Raw genomic sequence first — 15,788 nt, forward strand, 5'->3', positions numbered from 1 at the left:
TCCTCCCAAACCATGGCTGTGGGATTTTGGTGATGTTCCAGGGCAGTTCAACAAGAGGAGAGACCATTATGCATCATGGGGGATGTAGTCCAGCATGGGAGCCTGGCCTGTGGAAGAGATTGGTGGTGTGTGGTATCTGAGGCACCCCCGTGCTATATCTGAGTCAAAATATTTTAGTGAAAAGATTTTGGTCTCCAGAAGAAATACCCTTTGTGGATCAGCTCTACACAGTACTCGGCTTGAACTGAAAACAGCAGGAAAAAATATACCCCTCACCTTAAACTCTGTAACTCTGATAGTAATTGCATCATTTTATAACACAGTAGGAAGGAGTGGGACAAATTAATCCCCAGGGCACCAATTACACCAAGGTGGCTTTGGTTCACTGAATGGATTAATTAGGTGTTATGACTGTCTGAGCTCAGGTATTCCCAGTTGCTTCAGGAATCATGTCCCATAGATCACACATCTCAGTATAAAATTTCCCGAATGCTCCAAACTGGTGGTTTTTATCGATGGGGAAATGCCACCACATCTCTCTGTCTCTTATCAGCAGGTACATGCTATTGTCCCGAATTACAGTCCCACACACACACACGCAGACACCATGGGGATCAGCAGGTATTGAATTCTGGACCTCCAGCATTTAATGCCTCAACCCAGTTCCTACCCCTTCAGAAAAAGGAGCGACCTCCTGGGTTGGAAAAAATAGGCAATTACCTAGTCACTGAAGCCAGGGCTTCCCATTCTGTCTTTGGGTTTTCATACAGGCTCCAGTAAATGCCAAAAAAGCTTAATTAGCACAGTAAGCAAGCTTAACCCCAAACGGACATGTCAAGCCACAGAGCTCGCCTTGCCCAAAGAGGGTGGAAAGATTGACACTCCTTTACTCTCACCCCTTCTTTAGCTAAGGAATAATCTCTTCACAATGATTTTCTCACAGCAGAGTGACAAGTCATTGTTTTCTGTTTGGATGAGTGAACAGGAGTGTTTGTGTGGGGGGCACGATTAACCTGAAGTGTCATTGTATTTGCACCGTGTGTGTATCTTATCAAACACCTGGAATGACCAGCTGTGAACATCTGGTTCTGTGGACTAAGCCCTTCCCTGAGAAGGTATTGATGTCCATTAAGAAACTGATCTCCATTTATCTTCACTTATTTCATTACAGAGAAGGGGCAGGTCTTCCGCACCATTTATCTGCCCATATCTCTGAAGCAGCCTGATCTCTGTTCAGAGGAGATGGAAAAGGGAAATCACTCGGAGGTGAGTGAATTCATTCTCTCAGGACTGACAGATCGTCCGGAGCTTCAGGTCCCCCTGTTTGTGGTGTTCCTACTGATTTATGGTATCACCCTGGTGGGGAATGGGGGGATGATCTTGATAATTATGATTGACCCCCAACTCCACACCCCCATGTACTTTTTCCTCAGGAATTTGTCTTTCTGTGACCTCTGCATTTCCTTGATAATTTCCCCTAAGATGCTGTTGAATTTCTTAGCCAAGAGGAAAAGCATTTCCTATACTGCCTGCGCTGTGCAAATGTCTCTCTCTATCGTTTTTTCAGATGTTGAGTGTCTCTTGCTGGCTGTGATGGGGTATGACCATTATGTGGCCATCTGTAACCCGCTGCTCTATATGGTCACCATGTCCAGGCAGCTTTGTAACCAGCTGGTGGCTGGGGTGTACTCTGTGGGGATGGTGGATTCAATGATATACACGTGTTGTACATTTCGGCTGTCATTCTGCAGCTCCAACGTCATCAATCATTTCTTCTGTGACATCCCCCCGCTGCTGGCGCTCTCCTGTTCTGACACCCACATCAATGAGATTATGATGTTTGCTTTTACGTTGTGCTTTACAATGAGCATCTTTGTGACCATCCTCCTCTCCTATGTCTATATCACCTCCACTATCCTGCAGATCCACTCCGCTGAGGGCCGGCGCAAAGCCTTCTCCACCTGCTTTTTCCACTTGACCTCTGTGGTCCTGTTTTATGGCACCCAACTCTTCATGTATTTACGTCCCACCTCCATCTTTTCTATGGACACAGACAAAATAGTCTCAGTGTTTTACACATTGGTGATCCCCATGTTGAACCCCCTCATCTACAGTCTGAGGAATATGGAGGTGAAGGACTCCATGAGTAGAGCAATGAATAGACGGCTAACCAATTCTTGAATCTCTTTAACTCAGTCCTGGTTTAGTGATGGGGAGTGGAAACAGCTGAATTCAATTCCCATCCCATTACAATGTAATTTCGCATAGCCCGTGGGCGTATTGTTCATTATTATATTGTTATCATTATTAATTTGTTTGTATTCCAACAAGACCTCTAGGCCCCAACTAAAATCAGGGCTTTGTTAGGCTATTACCCCATCAAAATTCCAGGAGTCACCTGTTTCAGATTTTGTGAATATTTGTGATGTGCTTCTGTAGAACTGATCAATGAAATTGTTTTTAATTGTTCATTTTATTAATATAACTTCAAAATAAAGTTTTATGAATGAAACTACATTCATTCATAAAACCAGGTACCCCAATAACTGGCTAATTGAGTTTCACTTTCAATCCAATTGCTGCTTATATCGCTGAAACTTACACTGTTTCAACATTGTAACTTCTTCTCACTGTTTGTCATAGCTTACACTTGTCCATATTGTAACTCAAAACTCCATTTTAACTTGTCCCAAACTCCATTTTAAAATGCTCACTTCATTTTGTAAAAGTTTGCTGCAAGCTTCATTTTTGCAAAACCCTGCTGTAATCTTATTAGTGTAGTTTAGATGTGTGAATGATGGATATATGTATGGATGATGGAATCAACCTCCAGCCCCAGCCTGTCCTGATGAAATAAAGTGTAAACACAAATGACTGAAGATGCAGACAACAGCCCTCACAAAGCAAGAAGGGTCCACCCTCAAAAGAAAAGAATAAAAGTACAATTGAGGAAACATCAAAGCCAGTTCCTAGGCTGAAAGTCATGTCTACAATTGATGGGTGATCAATCACACCGAACCCAGAGGCAGCGTGACAGAGCAAGACCAATAGACTCTGGATTCAAAATAAAGCCTACAAAAAGGATGGGTGAGATGGATCACTTTGGAGGGTAACATTCTGCTGCCAACCTGGAAGGGCATTGGTGCATGCCCAACAGAGGCCCAGCCCTTTGTTGCGCCCGGCTTTCCTGGCCAGTTAGCCTCCACAAGCTAGAAACCCAGGCCACGAACTCAAGTTACATTCAGGACTGGTAACTAACTAGCAACTGCAGAACATTTGATGTGTGTGTGTGTAAGTATATATACATAGGTATTAGATATTAGTTATTGGTCAGAAATCAAATTGTGTTATAATAAACGTGACATCTTGTCTTGTCCCCTGAAAGGATCCGGTATAGTTTTCTGCTTTGTAGTGGGTTTGGTTTTGATATGCAGTTGCAAGTATGAAGTGCGTGAACTTTCCATGGCTGAACCAAAGGGAGTTTTGCACCTTGCACCCTCCTGATATTCTGCAGCCCTTTATGTCCTCCGTGGGGTTCTTGTGTAGATTTTTGCTTGGATTGTGTCCATTGCTGTGGAGGAGAAAGACACCATGGCCTTTATTTTAAGTTAAGGGAGCAACAAAACAAGTAAGAACAAGGGAAACATATCCAAAAGAGAACATGGTGTGTGTGCGTCCACTGTGAGAATCTGCACTGAACTGAATAAAGAATAATATGGAAAGGGTGAGTTTTCTCGAGCACATAAATTAAACAGAAAGAAAAAGTCATATCAGACACTCAATGTTTATACCACAGGAGCATGTTTGCTATGAGGTCTTACTCTTAGTTCTGCGGGTAAGTCCTATGGACTCTGAAGAATAGGGATTCTGGGAATTGTACAGCTCAGGTTACGGAGAGTGAGAAATGGCTAGAGCTGGGCCAATAGCTGATTTTTGAGTTCATGGGTGGTTACAAAAAATTGAAAAACAAATTCAGTTCAACCTGAACCAAATCTGAAAATTCCTCAAATGTTTGGCAAATTGAAAACATTGACAGAAATGTCCTGTGGGGTGGAAGGAACTATTTAGCATGACCAGAAATGGAACATTTCCTTTCCTTCCTGGATACTTTTTGATGTCAAAGCAAAGACAATGCAGGGCCACACTGACAAAATGAATGGGAATGGAAGAGACGGTAAAGGTGCTGCTTCCCCTGTAGACTTTAAATGAGTGATTAGATCACTCCCGTGGGAAGTGGGAGATCCCGGTCAATCCCCCCTCTGTCTGATGGGGAGAAACAATTTGAAAGTGGGTCTCCCACATTTCTGAACAGGATCCTAGCGACTGGGCTATGTTCTGTCCTGCATCGTTCTCAGGACTGGTCTACGCTACGGGCGTAAATTGATCTAATTTATGCTGCTTCAAGTTGACTAATTTAGTCTGACTTACAGCAGTGTTCACATCGTGCTATGTCAACCGGAGAGTTGTGTAACTGAAGTAGTGTAACACAGATCATCTGACAATGTTAGTGTAGATCATCCCTGAGGAAGATCCATGATGGAACAGTCTCTGAGGGGGGGTGGAGTACAGACTTCAACAGGTGAGCGCTCTCTTATTGACTTAGCATGTCTTCCCCAGACCTGCTCAATCAACACCATTTCATCTATAGCAGTAGTCCCAATTGAGCCACTTGTGTAGATATGGCCTCAGTCTCTCCTGTTGAAACTGTTGCATTGTGGATAAAACACAGGAAGAATCACAGGGCCAGAAAGAGAGAATGACTCTACAGACAAGTGGTTCGGGGCACCGACATGCTCAACTTCATGTCTGTGTTCCAATGGTTTTTTAATTAGTTTTCCACCGTAGAAGAACATTGAAAGGAGAGATTGAGAGCAACCCAGACTGGAATAGTACATCACTTAGGGGCTGGGGTGCTTTCTGGAAATACAGGAAAGCCAAGTGTATATCTTTGCCCAGCACTGGACAGAAGCGGGAATTGAACCTGGATCTCCCACCTCACAGGTGAAGAGCCTAACTATTGAGCTAAAAATTACAAAGAGAGGGAGTATCACCACCTCCTACCGGTGGCTGCTTTGCGACCGGTACCTAAGTCTTCCTCCTCCACACACATTGTTTTGTTTTGGGACAAGGCTATTAGGAGACTTTCTAACACATTTGTGAATAGTTTCAGGTCAATCCCAAAAGCATTGTTTTTCACAATAAAGTATTCATAAATTTAATAGTGAAATGTGCAAGGTCATGCATTTAGGGATTAATAACAAGAATTTTTGTTATAAACTGGGGAAGCATCACTTGGAAGTAACAGAAAAGGAGAAGAACCTCGTAGCATTGGTTCAACGCAGAATGACTATGAGTTCGCAAGGTGATATGGCCATGAAAAAAAGCTAATGCAGTCTTGGGATGCATCAGGCAAGGTATTTCCAGTAGAGAAAAGGAGCTGTTAGTGCCATTATCGAAGGCACTGGTGAGACCTTCTCTGGAATAGTGTGTGCAGTTCTGGTCTCCCATGTTTAAGAAAGATGAATTCAAACTGGAACAGGTACAGAGAAAGGCTACTAGGATGATCCAAGGAATGGAAAACCTGTCTTCTGAAAGGAGACTCAAGGAGCTTGGCTTGTTTAGCCTAACCAAAAGAAGGCTGAGGGGAGACATGATTGCTCTCTGTAAATATATCAGAGGGATAAATACCACAGAGGGAGAAGAATTCTTTAAGCTCGCTACCAATGTGGACACAAGAACAAATAGATAAAAACTAGCATCAGGGAGTTTAGACTTAAAATTATATGGAGGTTTCTAACCAGTAGAGGAGTGAAGTTCTGGAACAGCCTTCTAAGGGAAGCAGTGGGGGCAAAAGACTTATCTGGCTTCAAGACTAAGCTTGATAAGTTTATGGAAGGGATGATATGATAGGCTAGCCTAATTTTGGCAATTAATTGATCTTCAACAATTAGCGGTAAATATGCCCAATGGCCTGTGATGAGATGTTAGATTGGGTGGGATCTGAGTTAGTACAAAGAATTCTTTCCTGGGTGCCTGGCTGATGAGACTTGTTCACGTGCTCAGGGTTTATCTGATCACCATGTTTGGGGTTGGGAAGGAATTTTCCTCCAGGGCAGATTGTCAGAGGCCCTGGGGGGTTTTCATCTTCCTCTGCAGTGTGGGGCATGGGTCACTTGCTGTAGGATTCTCTTCACCTCAAAGACTTTCAACCATGATTTGAGGATTTCAATAGCTCAGACAGAGGTTAGAGGTTTGTTACAGGAGCGGGTGGGTGAGATTCTTTGGCCTGTGTTGTACAGAAGGTCAGACTAGACAATGATAATGGTCCTTTCTGACCTGAAAGTCTATGATTCTATGATTAGTCCTGTCATAAATATAAAGGGAAGGGTAAACCCCTTTAAAATCCCTCTTGGCCAGAGGAAAACTCCTCTCACCTGTAAAGGGTTAAGAAGCTAAAGGTAACCTCGCTGGCACCTGAACAAAATGACCAATGAGGAGACAAGATACTTTCAAAAGCTGGGAGGAGGGAGAGAAACGAAGGGTCTCTGTCGGTCTATATGCTGCTTCTGCCAGGGATAGACCAGGAATGGAGTCTTAGAACTTTTAGTAAGTAATCTAGCTAGGTATGTGTTCGATTATGATTTCTTTAAATGGCTGAGAAAAGAATTGTGCTAAATAGAATAACTATTTCTGTCTGTGTATCTTTTTTGTAACTTAAGGTTTTACCTAGAGGGGTTCTCTATGTTTTGAATCGAATTACCCTGTAAGGTATCTACCATCCTGATTTTACAGAGGGGATTTCTTTACTTCTATTTACTTCTATTTCTATTAAAAGTCTTCTTGTAAGAAAACTGAATGCTTTTTCATTGTTCTCAGATCCAAGGGTCTGGGTCTGTAGTCACCTAGGCAAATTGGTGAGGCTTTTTACCAAACCTTGTCCAGGAAGTGGGGTGCAAGATTTTGGGAAGTATTTTGGGGGGAAAGACGTTTCCAAACAGCTTCTTCCCCAGTAACTAGTATTTGTTTGGTGGTGGTAGTGGCCAATCCAAGGACAAAGGGTGGAATATTTTGTACCTTGGGGAAGTTTTGACCTAAGCTGGTAAAGATAAGCTTAGGAGGTTTTCATGCAGGTCCCCACATCTGTACCCTAGCGTTCAGCGTGGGGAAGGAACCTTGACAAGTCCGTGAAAAAAACACCCATTTCTAGATACTTTCTTGTCCCAACACTGGGAAATTACTTTAAGAGACTCTTGGAGAGGTGACCAGCACATGAAGTGGAATAGAATCACCTCAGTTACAGTGCAGGCAGGATGCTGTGGTCAAGCTCATGGGGGAGGAAACTGACATGCTCCCCTGTATGGTGGATCTAATGCGGGAAAAACAGCAAGACCACAGACTGCCACTGCAGCCCCTGAATAACCACCCTCCTTCCTCCCCAAGTTCCATAGCCTCCACACCCAGATGCCCAAGAACACGAGGGGAGGGGGAGGCTACAGGGAACCACACAGTCAACCCCAGAGGATTGCACAAGCAGCAGAAAAATGGCATATCCTAAATGTTGATTTGGTTTTTGTACTTGTCCTTCCCTCCTCCTCCACCCCCATAACCCAATACCCCCCTCCCCCATCTAGCCTCTGATTTCTCTCAATGTTTTGTTCAACAAATAATAAAGAAAGGTTTTTAAACAATTGTGACTATATTTCCTTTCATATATATAGAGGGGGTGGGTAACTTTAAGAGAAACAAACACAACTCTCACACCATACTCTGGCCAGACATGAAACTGGCTTTCAAAACTTCTCTGATGTGAAGCACACCCTGCTGAGCTCTTCTAATCGCCCTGTTGTCCGGCTGTGCAAAACTGGCCACCAGGCGAGTTGCTTCAATCTCGCACCCTGCCATAAATGTCTCCCCCTTACTCTCACAGATATTGTGGAGCACACAACAAGCAGCAATTAAAATTGAAATATTGGTTGTGCTGATATCTAACGGAGTCAGTAAACTGCGCCAGCGTGCTTTCAAATGTCAAAATGCACATTCTGCCACCATTCTGCACTTGCTCAGCCTAAAGATGAACTGCTCCTTACTACTGTCCAGGGTGCCTGTGTACGGCTTCATGAGCCATGGCATTAAGGGGTAGGCTGGGTCCCCGAGGATAACTATGGGCATTTCAACATCCCCAACAGTAATTTTCTGGTCTGGGAAGTAAGTTACTTCCTGCAGCTGTTCAAATAGACCAGAGTTCCTGAAGATGCGAGTGTCATGCACCTTTCCCGGCCATCCCACGTTGATGTTGGTGAAACGTCCCTTGTGATCCACTAGTGCTTGCAGCACCATGGAAAAGTACCCCTTGCGGTTTATGTCCTGGCTGCCCCGGTGTTCCGGGGCCAAGATAGGGATAAGTGTTCCATCTATCGCCCCGCCGCAGTTAGGGAACCCCAGCGTATTAAAGCCATCCACAATGGTCTGCACATTTCCCAAAGTCACTACCCCTGATAGCAGCTGGTCAATGATTGTGTTGGCTACTTGAAGTACAGCAGCCCCCACAGTGGATTTCCCCACTCCAAACTCATTCCCGACTGACCTGTATCAGTCAGGCATTGCAAGCTTCCACAGGGCTATGGCCACTCGCTTCTCAACTGTGAGGGCTGCTCTCATTTTGGTATCTTTGCGCTCAGGGCAGGGGACAGCAAGTCACAAAGTTCCATGAAAGTGGCCCTACGCATATGAAATTTTCTCAGCCACTGGGGATCATCCCATACCTGCAACACTATGTGTTCCCACAGTCTGTAGTTGTTTCCCGGGCCCAGAATCGATGTTCCACAGCATGAACCTGGCCCAAAACCACCACAATCTCCCAATCACCACATGCCGTGCCGTCTGTGTCCATGTTCTCGTCCTCATCAATATAGTAATCACGCTGTCATCGCTTCCTCACTCGGTTTTGCAGGTACTGCACATACTGCTGGATAATGCATGAGGTATTTACAATGGTCAGAACTGCAGCGGAGATCTGATTGGGCTCCATGGCTATGGCGCCTGCATGGATAATCCTGAAAAAAGGGCGCGAAACATAGTAGAGCAGAATGGCAGCAGCAGCTGTGCTGTTCAGTTCATGGTAGCTGAAGAATGGCGGAAAATGGTTGTCTTCTGTAGCTTTCACGGATGTGGGAGCCCAGGACAGACAACATGGAGAAGCTCGGAAGCATGGCAATAGCGGGAGAGCAGAGTTGGCGGTGGAAGCTGTGTTGCTCGGTTCACGATGGTAGAGCAGAGTTGGCAGCAGAAGTGTTTGATGAGGAAGAGAAAGAGTAGATAGTAAAGATTACATAGGAAAATGAGAGATGGATTCATAGTAGCAAGAGAGCAGCGGTGCACTGCCTGCTGAAAGCAGTATGGCGTCTGCATGCCAAGAAGGCGTGAAACAATTGTCTGCCATAGCTTTCAGACAGCATACACCCAGAAACACCCGCGAGAACGTTTTTGGCCCATCATGAACTGGGAGCTTAACCCAGTATTCCAATGGGTGGCGGGGACTGTGGGAACTGTGGGATAGCTACCCACAGTGCACCGCTCCGACATTCTATGCTAGCCTGGGTACTGTGGACTCAATGCACTGAATTCACGCTCTTTGGCGGGGACGCAGAAGACCAAACGTATAAAATAGCTTCAGAAAATTCGAATAGAATAATTTTGAAATAATTTCATACTGTAGACATACGCTTAGTTAACAGAGACTTTCCCAGTGCCCAGTGTTCAGCCTTTCTGGTCAGTCTGCAACTTTGGCAGTTCTAGCTTCTTCTGGTCTTCACTCTTACTTATTTTTCTTATTTTTACATCCCTATTTCCCTTACCTGAAAGAAGCAAACAAAAAATAACAAACCAGTAACCACTTTGTCTGTTCTTCACCCACCACACCCAAAACTCACTTAAAATCACTACCAATGTCTCAAAGCAATCAGCTGTGCACAGATCCTGCTCCACGAAAGCTTACATACTCTTGTGGGTGGAAACCCCTTCCCCCAGAGGAGAGATGGGGTGCAATGTCACACTTTCTTTCACAGACTATAAATTATAGGAAACAAATAAAATAAACAGAAGAATCGGGAGGGAGCTGACATGTTGGGAGATATTTTGGAGCAGCATCTGTAGTGATGCTGCAGAGATCTTCTGTGTTATCCACCATTTTGGGGAGTATCCTCCTTTTTGCAGCCTGCCCTGACCTTGGCATTTTTACTGACGACTGACCCAGGTACTTCCGAGTCACAGGAGGCAGGGAAGCCAGGAGGAGGAGTGATGAGCATGACTTCCAGATGAAGAAGGGGCACAGTGTTTCCTGGGCACAGATCTGGAGTGACAAACTCCAGAGTTTCTGAACAGAAAGAAGGGGGTACCACTTAGGAGAAGGGGGCACTAACATGCCCTGGAGCACTGATAATACCATCCAAGCCTGCACACCTGTGCGGGGTAATTTCCGCTACCATAGTGAAGAAGGGAAGAGTCATCACTGGGCCAACCAGGGATCTCCTTGCGGGGAGGTGATGACCACAGTGTCCTTGTGCATCTGCAGCTGTGCATCACTGCATGGGCCCATCCCTGTGGTGGCCTCATGCTTTCATGCCAATTGAACACTCCTGCCTCTCGGAGAAGTGGATTAACTACATCGATGGAAAAAACCCTTCCATCAATGTGGGACGCATCTACACTACGGCGCTGCTGCACGTCATAGCTGTGTCAATGTAAAGGCCTTAATATAGACATTCCCTGACTCAGTGTGGGATATTTCCCCCTTCCTATAAAAGCTATTTTTCTATCCTTATCCTGTCACTCCCCTCCCTCCCTTGATAAAGCTCTTTCCTTCTTTCGATAGGTAAATATTTTCAGAAAAGTTAAAATTTCTCTTCTCAGAATAATTCCTTCCTTTCCCTCCCATGAATGGCATACTTCTTTCATTAACCGAGTTACTGCCTCTCGGAGACATGGATTAACTACACTGAAGGAAAAACCCTTCCATCAATGTGGAAAGCATCTACACTCTGGCTCTCCTGCACAACATATGTAAGCCAAGTAATGGCTTTAGTATGGACATTCTCTGAATCGATGGGGGAGTTTCCCCTGTCCTATCAAAGCTATTTTTCTCTCCTCTTCCAGTTACTCTTCTCCCTCCCTTGGTAAAGCTCTTTCCTTCTTCTGTTAAGTAAATATGTTCAGAAACATTGAATTTTTCTCCTCTAAGGATAATTTCTTCCGTCCCCTCCCATGGATGACTCACTGTCATTTCAATTAAAGGCTGAAATGCTCTGAAACTGACTTGTTTGCCTATCACTTCCTTTTACCTCTTTGTTTTTCCTCCCTTCGCTTAAAATGAGTTGAGTACATGCTCAGAACCCTAAAATCAGCCTAAGAGTCGAATCTTTCCCTGTTTGCTAGCCACACCAACATTATCCTTCATACTTCTGGAGCTGCTTCCATGCATGGCAGAGGTTAAATTTGGCTTTGATGACTTTGATATTTACTCCCTGGAGCATCTTTGCTCCCAGGACAACAGGTATGCACAGCAAAGGCAATTATGTTGTTGTTGTATCTTTCCCTATGGAAATGGAAAACAAAGAGCCAGAGCATCAGCTGGCCTGAATCGCTGTCTCTCCCATGAGGTCTTTTTAATATAATACAAAACTGAGTTAAACGTATTCCACTTTATTTGTTGGTCACCTCTCCAAATGGCTCTTTAAGTAATTTCCCAGCACTGGGACACAAAGGTGTCTATAAATGGGTGAAATTTCTTCTGGACTAATAATTTATTGTCGAAAACAATACCGTTTGGATTGACCTGAAACTATTCACAAATGTGTTACAAATACTCCTAATAGCTTTGTCCCAAAACAATGTGTGTGTGCGGGGGTACGATTTAGGTGTCGGTCGCAACGCAGTCACCGTAGGAGGCGGTAGTGGTCCTCCCCTTTGGAATTTTTAGCCCAATAGTTGGGGTGGTCACCTGTGAGGTGGGACATCCAGGTTCAATTCCCCCTTCTGTCCAGTGCTGGGCAAAGTTCTGTGTGGCATTGCACTCTATATGCTTTATGAAAATATGCTCATGAATGTGATGTAACTGAAATATGCTTTATGCTAAGTGCCCCATATAACATATCATTATAAAGGTTATAATCTATTAAGTGTGTTCATCCTGTTTGTTCACATGGATTATTTTTATATCTGGAATTAGGAGAATAAGGTAAAAAGAAAAGGAGTACTTGTGGCACCTTAGAGACTAACCAATTTATTTGAGCATGAGCTTTCGTGAGCTACAGCTCACTTCATCAGATGTTTACCGTGGAAACTGCAGCAGACTTTATATACACACAGAGAATATGAAACAATACCTCCTCCCACCCCACTGTCCTGCTGGTAATAGCTTATCTAAAGTGATCAACAGGTGGGCCATTTCCAGCACAAATCCAGGTTTTCTCACCCTCCACCCCCCCACACAAATTCACTCTCCTGCTGGTGCTAGCCCATCCAAAGTGACAACTCTTTACATAGTCAAGTTGGGCTATTTCCTGCATAGATCCAGGTTTTCTCACATCCCCCCCACCCCCATACACACACAAACTCACTCTCCTGCTGGTAATAGCTCATCTAAACTGACCACTCTCCAAGTTTAAATCCAAGTTAAACCAGAACATCTGGGGAGGGGGGGTAGGAAAAAACAAGAGGAAATAGGCTACCTTGCATAATGACTTAGCCACTCCCAGTCTCTATTTAAGCCTAAATTAATAGTATCCAATTTGCAAATGAATTCCAATTCAGCAGTTTCTCGCTGGAGTCTGGATTTGAAGTTTTTTTGTTTTAAGATAGCGACCTTCATGTCTGTGATTGCGTGACCAGAGAGATTGAAGTGTTCTCCGACTGGTTTATGAATGTTATAATTCTTGACATCTGATTTGTGTCCATTTATTCTTTTACGTAGAGACTGTCCAGTTTGACCAATGTACATGGCACAGAGGTCTCCCTGCCAACACTACAGAAAGAGGGATTCTAGATGGACTCCTCCTGAAGGTCGAAACAGCAGACTGGACTTCTACATAGAGTGCTTCCGCCGACGTGCACGGGCTGAAATTGTGGAAAAGCAGCATCACTTGCCCCATAACCTCAGCCATGCGGAACGCAATGCCATCCACAGCCTCAGAAACAACTCTGACATCATAATCAAAAAGGCTGACAAAGGAGGTGCTGTTGTCATCATGAATAGGTCGGAATATGAACAGGAGGCTGCTCGGCAGCTCTCCAACACGAGTTTCTACAAGCCATTACCCTATGATCCCACTGAGAGTTACCAAAAGCAACTACAGCATTTGCTCAAGAAACTTCCTGAAAAAGCACAAGATCAAATCCGCACAGACACACCCCTGGAACCCCGACCTGGGATATTCTATCTACTACCCAAGATCCATAAACCTGGAAATCCTGGGCGCCCCATCATCTCAGGCATTGGCACCCTGACAGCAGGATTGTCTGGCTATGTAGACTCCCTCCTCAGGCCCTACGCTACCAGCACTCCCAGCTACCTTCGAGACACCACTGACTTCCTGAGGAAACTTCAATCCATCGGTGATCTTCCTGATAACACCATCCTGGCTACTATGGATGTAGAAGCCCTCTACACCAACATTCCACACAAAGATGGACTACAAGCCGTCAAGAACACTATCCCCGATAATGTCACGGCTAACCTGGTGGCTGAACTTTGTGACTTTGTCCTTACCCATAACTATTTCACATTTGGGGACAATGTATACCTTCAGATCAGCGGCACTGCTATGGGTACCCGCATGGCCCCACAGTATGCCAACATTTTTATGGCTGAGTTAGAACAACGCTTCCTCAGCTCTCGTCCCCTAAAGCCCCTACTCTACTTGCGCTATATTGATGACATCTTCATCATCTGGACCCATGGAAAAGAAGCCCTTGAGGAATTCCACCATGATTTCAACAATTTTCATCCCACCACCAACCTCAGCCTGGTCCAGTCCACACAAGAGATCCACTTCCTGGACACTACAGTGCTAATAAACAATGGCCACATAAACACCACCCTATACCGGAAACCTACTGACCGCTATTCCTACCTGCATGCCTCCAGCTTTCACCCTGACCACACCACACGATCCATCGTCTACAGCCAAGCTCTGCGATACAACTGCATTTGCTCCAACCCCTCAGACAGAGACAAACACCTACAAGATCTCTGTCAAGCTTTCTTACAACTACAATACCCACCTGCAGAAGTAAAGAAACAGATTGATAGAGCCAGAAGAGTTCCCAGAAGTTACCTACTACAGGACAGGCCTAACAAAGAAAATAACAGAACGCCAGTAGCGGTCACCTTCAGCCCCCAACTAAAACCCCTCCAACGCATTATTAAGGATCTACAACCTATCCTAAAGGATGACCCAACACTCTCACAAGTCTTGGGAGACAGGCCAGTCCTTGCCTACAGACAGCCCCGCAACCTGAAGCAAATACTCACCAACAACCACATACCACACAACAGAACCACTAACCCAGGAACTTATCCTTGCAACAAAGCCCGTTGCCAATTGTGCCCACATATCTATTCAGGGGACACCATCACAGGGCCTAATAACATCAGCCACACTATCAGAGGCTCGTTCACCTGCACATCCACCAATGTGATATATGCCATCATGTGCCAGCAATGCCCCTCTGCCATGTACATTGGTCAAACTGGACAGTCTCTACGTAAAAGAATAAATGGACACAAATCAGATGTCAAGAATTATAACATTCATAAACCAGTCGGAGAACACTTCAATCTCTCTGGTCACGCAATCACAGACATGAAGGTCGCTATCTTAAAACAAAAAAACTTCAAATCCAGACTCCAGCGAGAAACTGCTGAATTGGAATTCATTTGCAAATTGGATACTATTAATTTAGGCTTAAATAGAGACTGGGAGTGGCTAAGTCATTATGCAAGGTAGCCTATTTCCTCTTGTTTTTTCCTACCCCCCCTCCCCAGATGTTCTGGTTTAACTTGGATTTAAACTTGGAGAGTGGTCAGTTTAGATGAGCTATTACCAGCAGGAGAGTGAGTTTGTGTGTGTATGGGGGTGGGGGGGATGTGAGAAAACCTGGATCTATGCAGGAAATAGCCCAACTTGACTATGTAAAGAGTTGTCACTTTGGATGGGCTAGCACCAGCAGGAGAGTGAATTTGTGTTGGGGGGTGGAGGGTGAGAAAACCTGGATTTGTGCTGGAAATGGCCCACCTGTTGATCACTTTAGATAAGCTATTACCAGCAGGACAGTGGGGTGGGAGGAGGTATTGTTTCATATTCTCTGTGTGTATATAAAGTCTGCTGCAGTTTCCACGGTATACATCTGATGAAGTGAGCTGTAGCTCACGAAAGCTCATGCTCAAATAAATTGGTTAGTCTCTAAGGTGCCACAAGTACTCCTTTTCTTTTTGCGAATACAGACTAACAGGGCTGTTCCTCTGAAACCTGAGAATAAGGTATAAATTTGTATTTCTGATGTAGACATTTTAAGTGGAGGCCATTAAGGGTGCTTCAGAATCAATGAACTGTGAATGGCTCTGTTTACCTGCAAGCCTTCCTGTGTACCTGTGGGCCAACCCAAGAAGAATGGAAACTGGGGTCTTACAGTGACATGTGACCATGTCACCTGATACTGAAATCCATCTTGAAGCTGGTACTTTTTCAGAGGGGGGTGGAATTCCAAAAAAGGATTCCTGCCTTAGGGAAGTT

The 15,788-nt window shown here is 44.6% G+C and overlaps 1 protein-coding gene across 1 annotated transcript; it reads left to right on the forward strand.

Annotated features, from left to right (window-relative positions):
- Positions 1 to 1,242: 1,242 nt before the first annotated feature.
- Positions 1,243 to 2,181, forward strand: LOC142072274 (olfactory receptor 5AR1-like). The gene has a single exon (XM_075128969.1). The coding sequence runs from the start codon at positions 1,243 to 1,245 to the stop codon at positions 2,179 to 2,181; it is 939 nt and encodes a 312-aa protein (XP_074985070.1).
- Positions 2,182 to 15,788: the final 13,607 nt, after the last annotated feature.

The sequence above is a fragment of the Caretta caretta genome, chromosome 6 (assembly GCF_965140235.1).
Source record: "Caretta caretta isolate rCarCar2 chromosome 6, rCarCar1.hap1, whole genome shotgun sequence".
Lineage (NCBI taxonomy): Eukaryota > Metazoa > Chordata > Testudines > Cheloniidae > Caretta > Caretta caretta.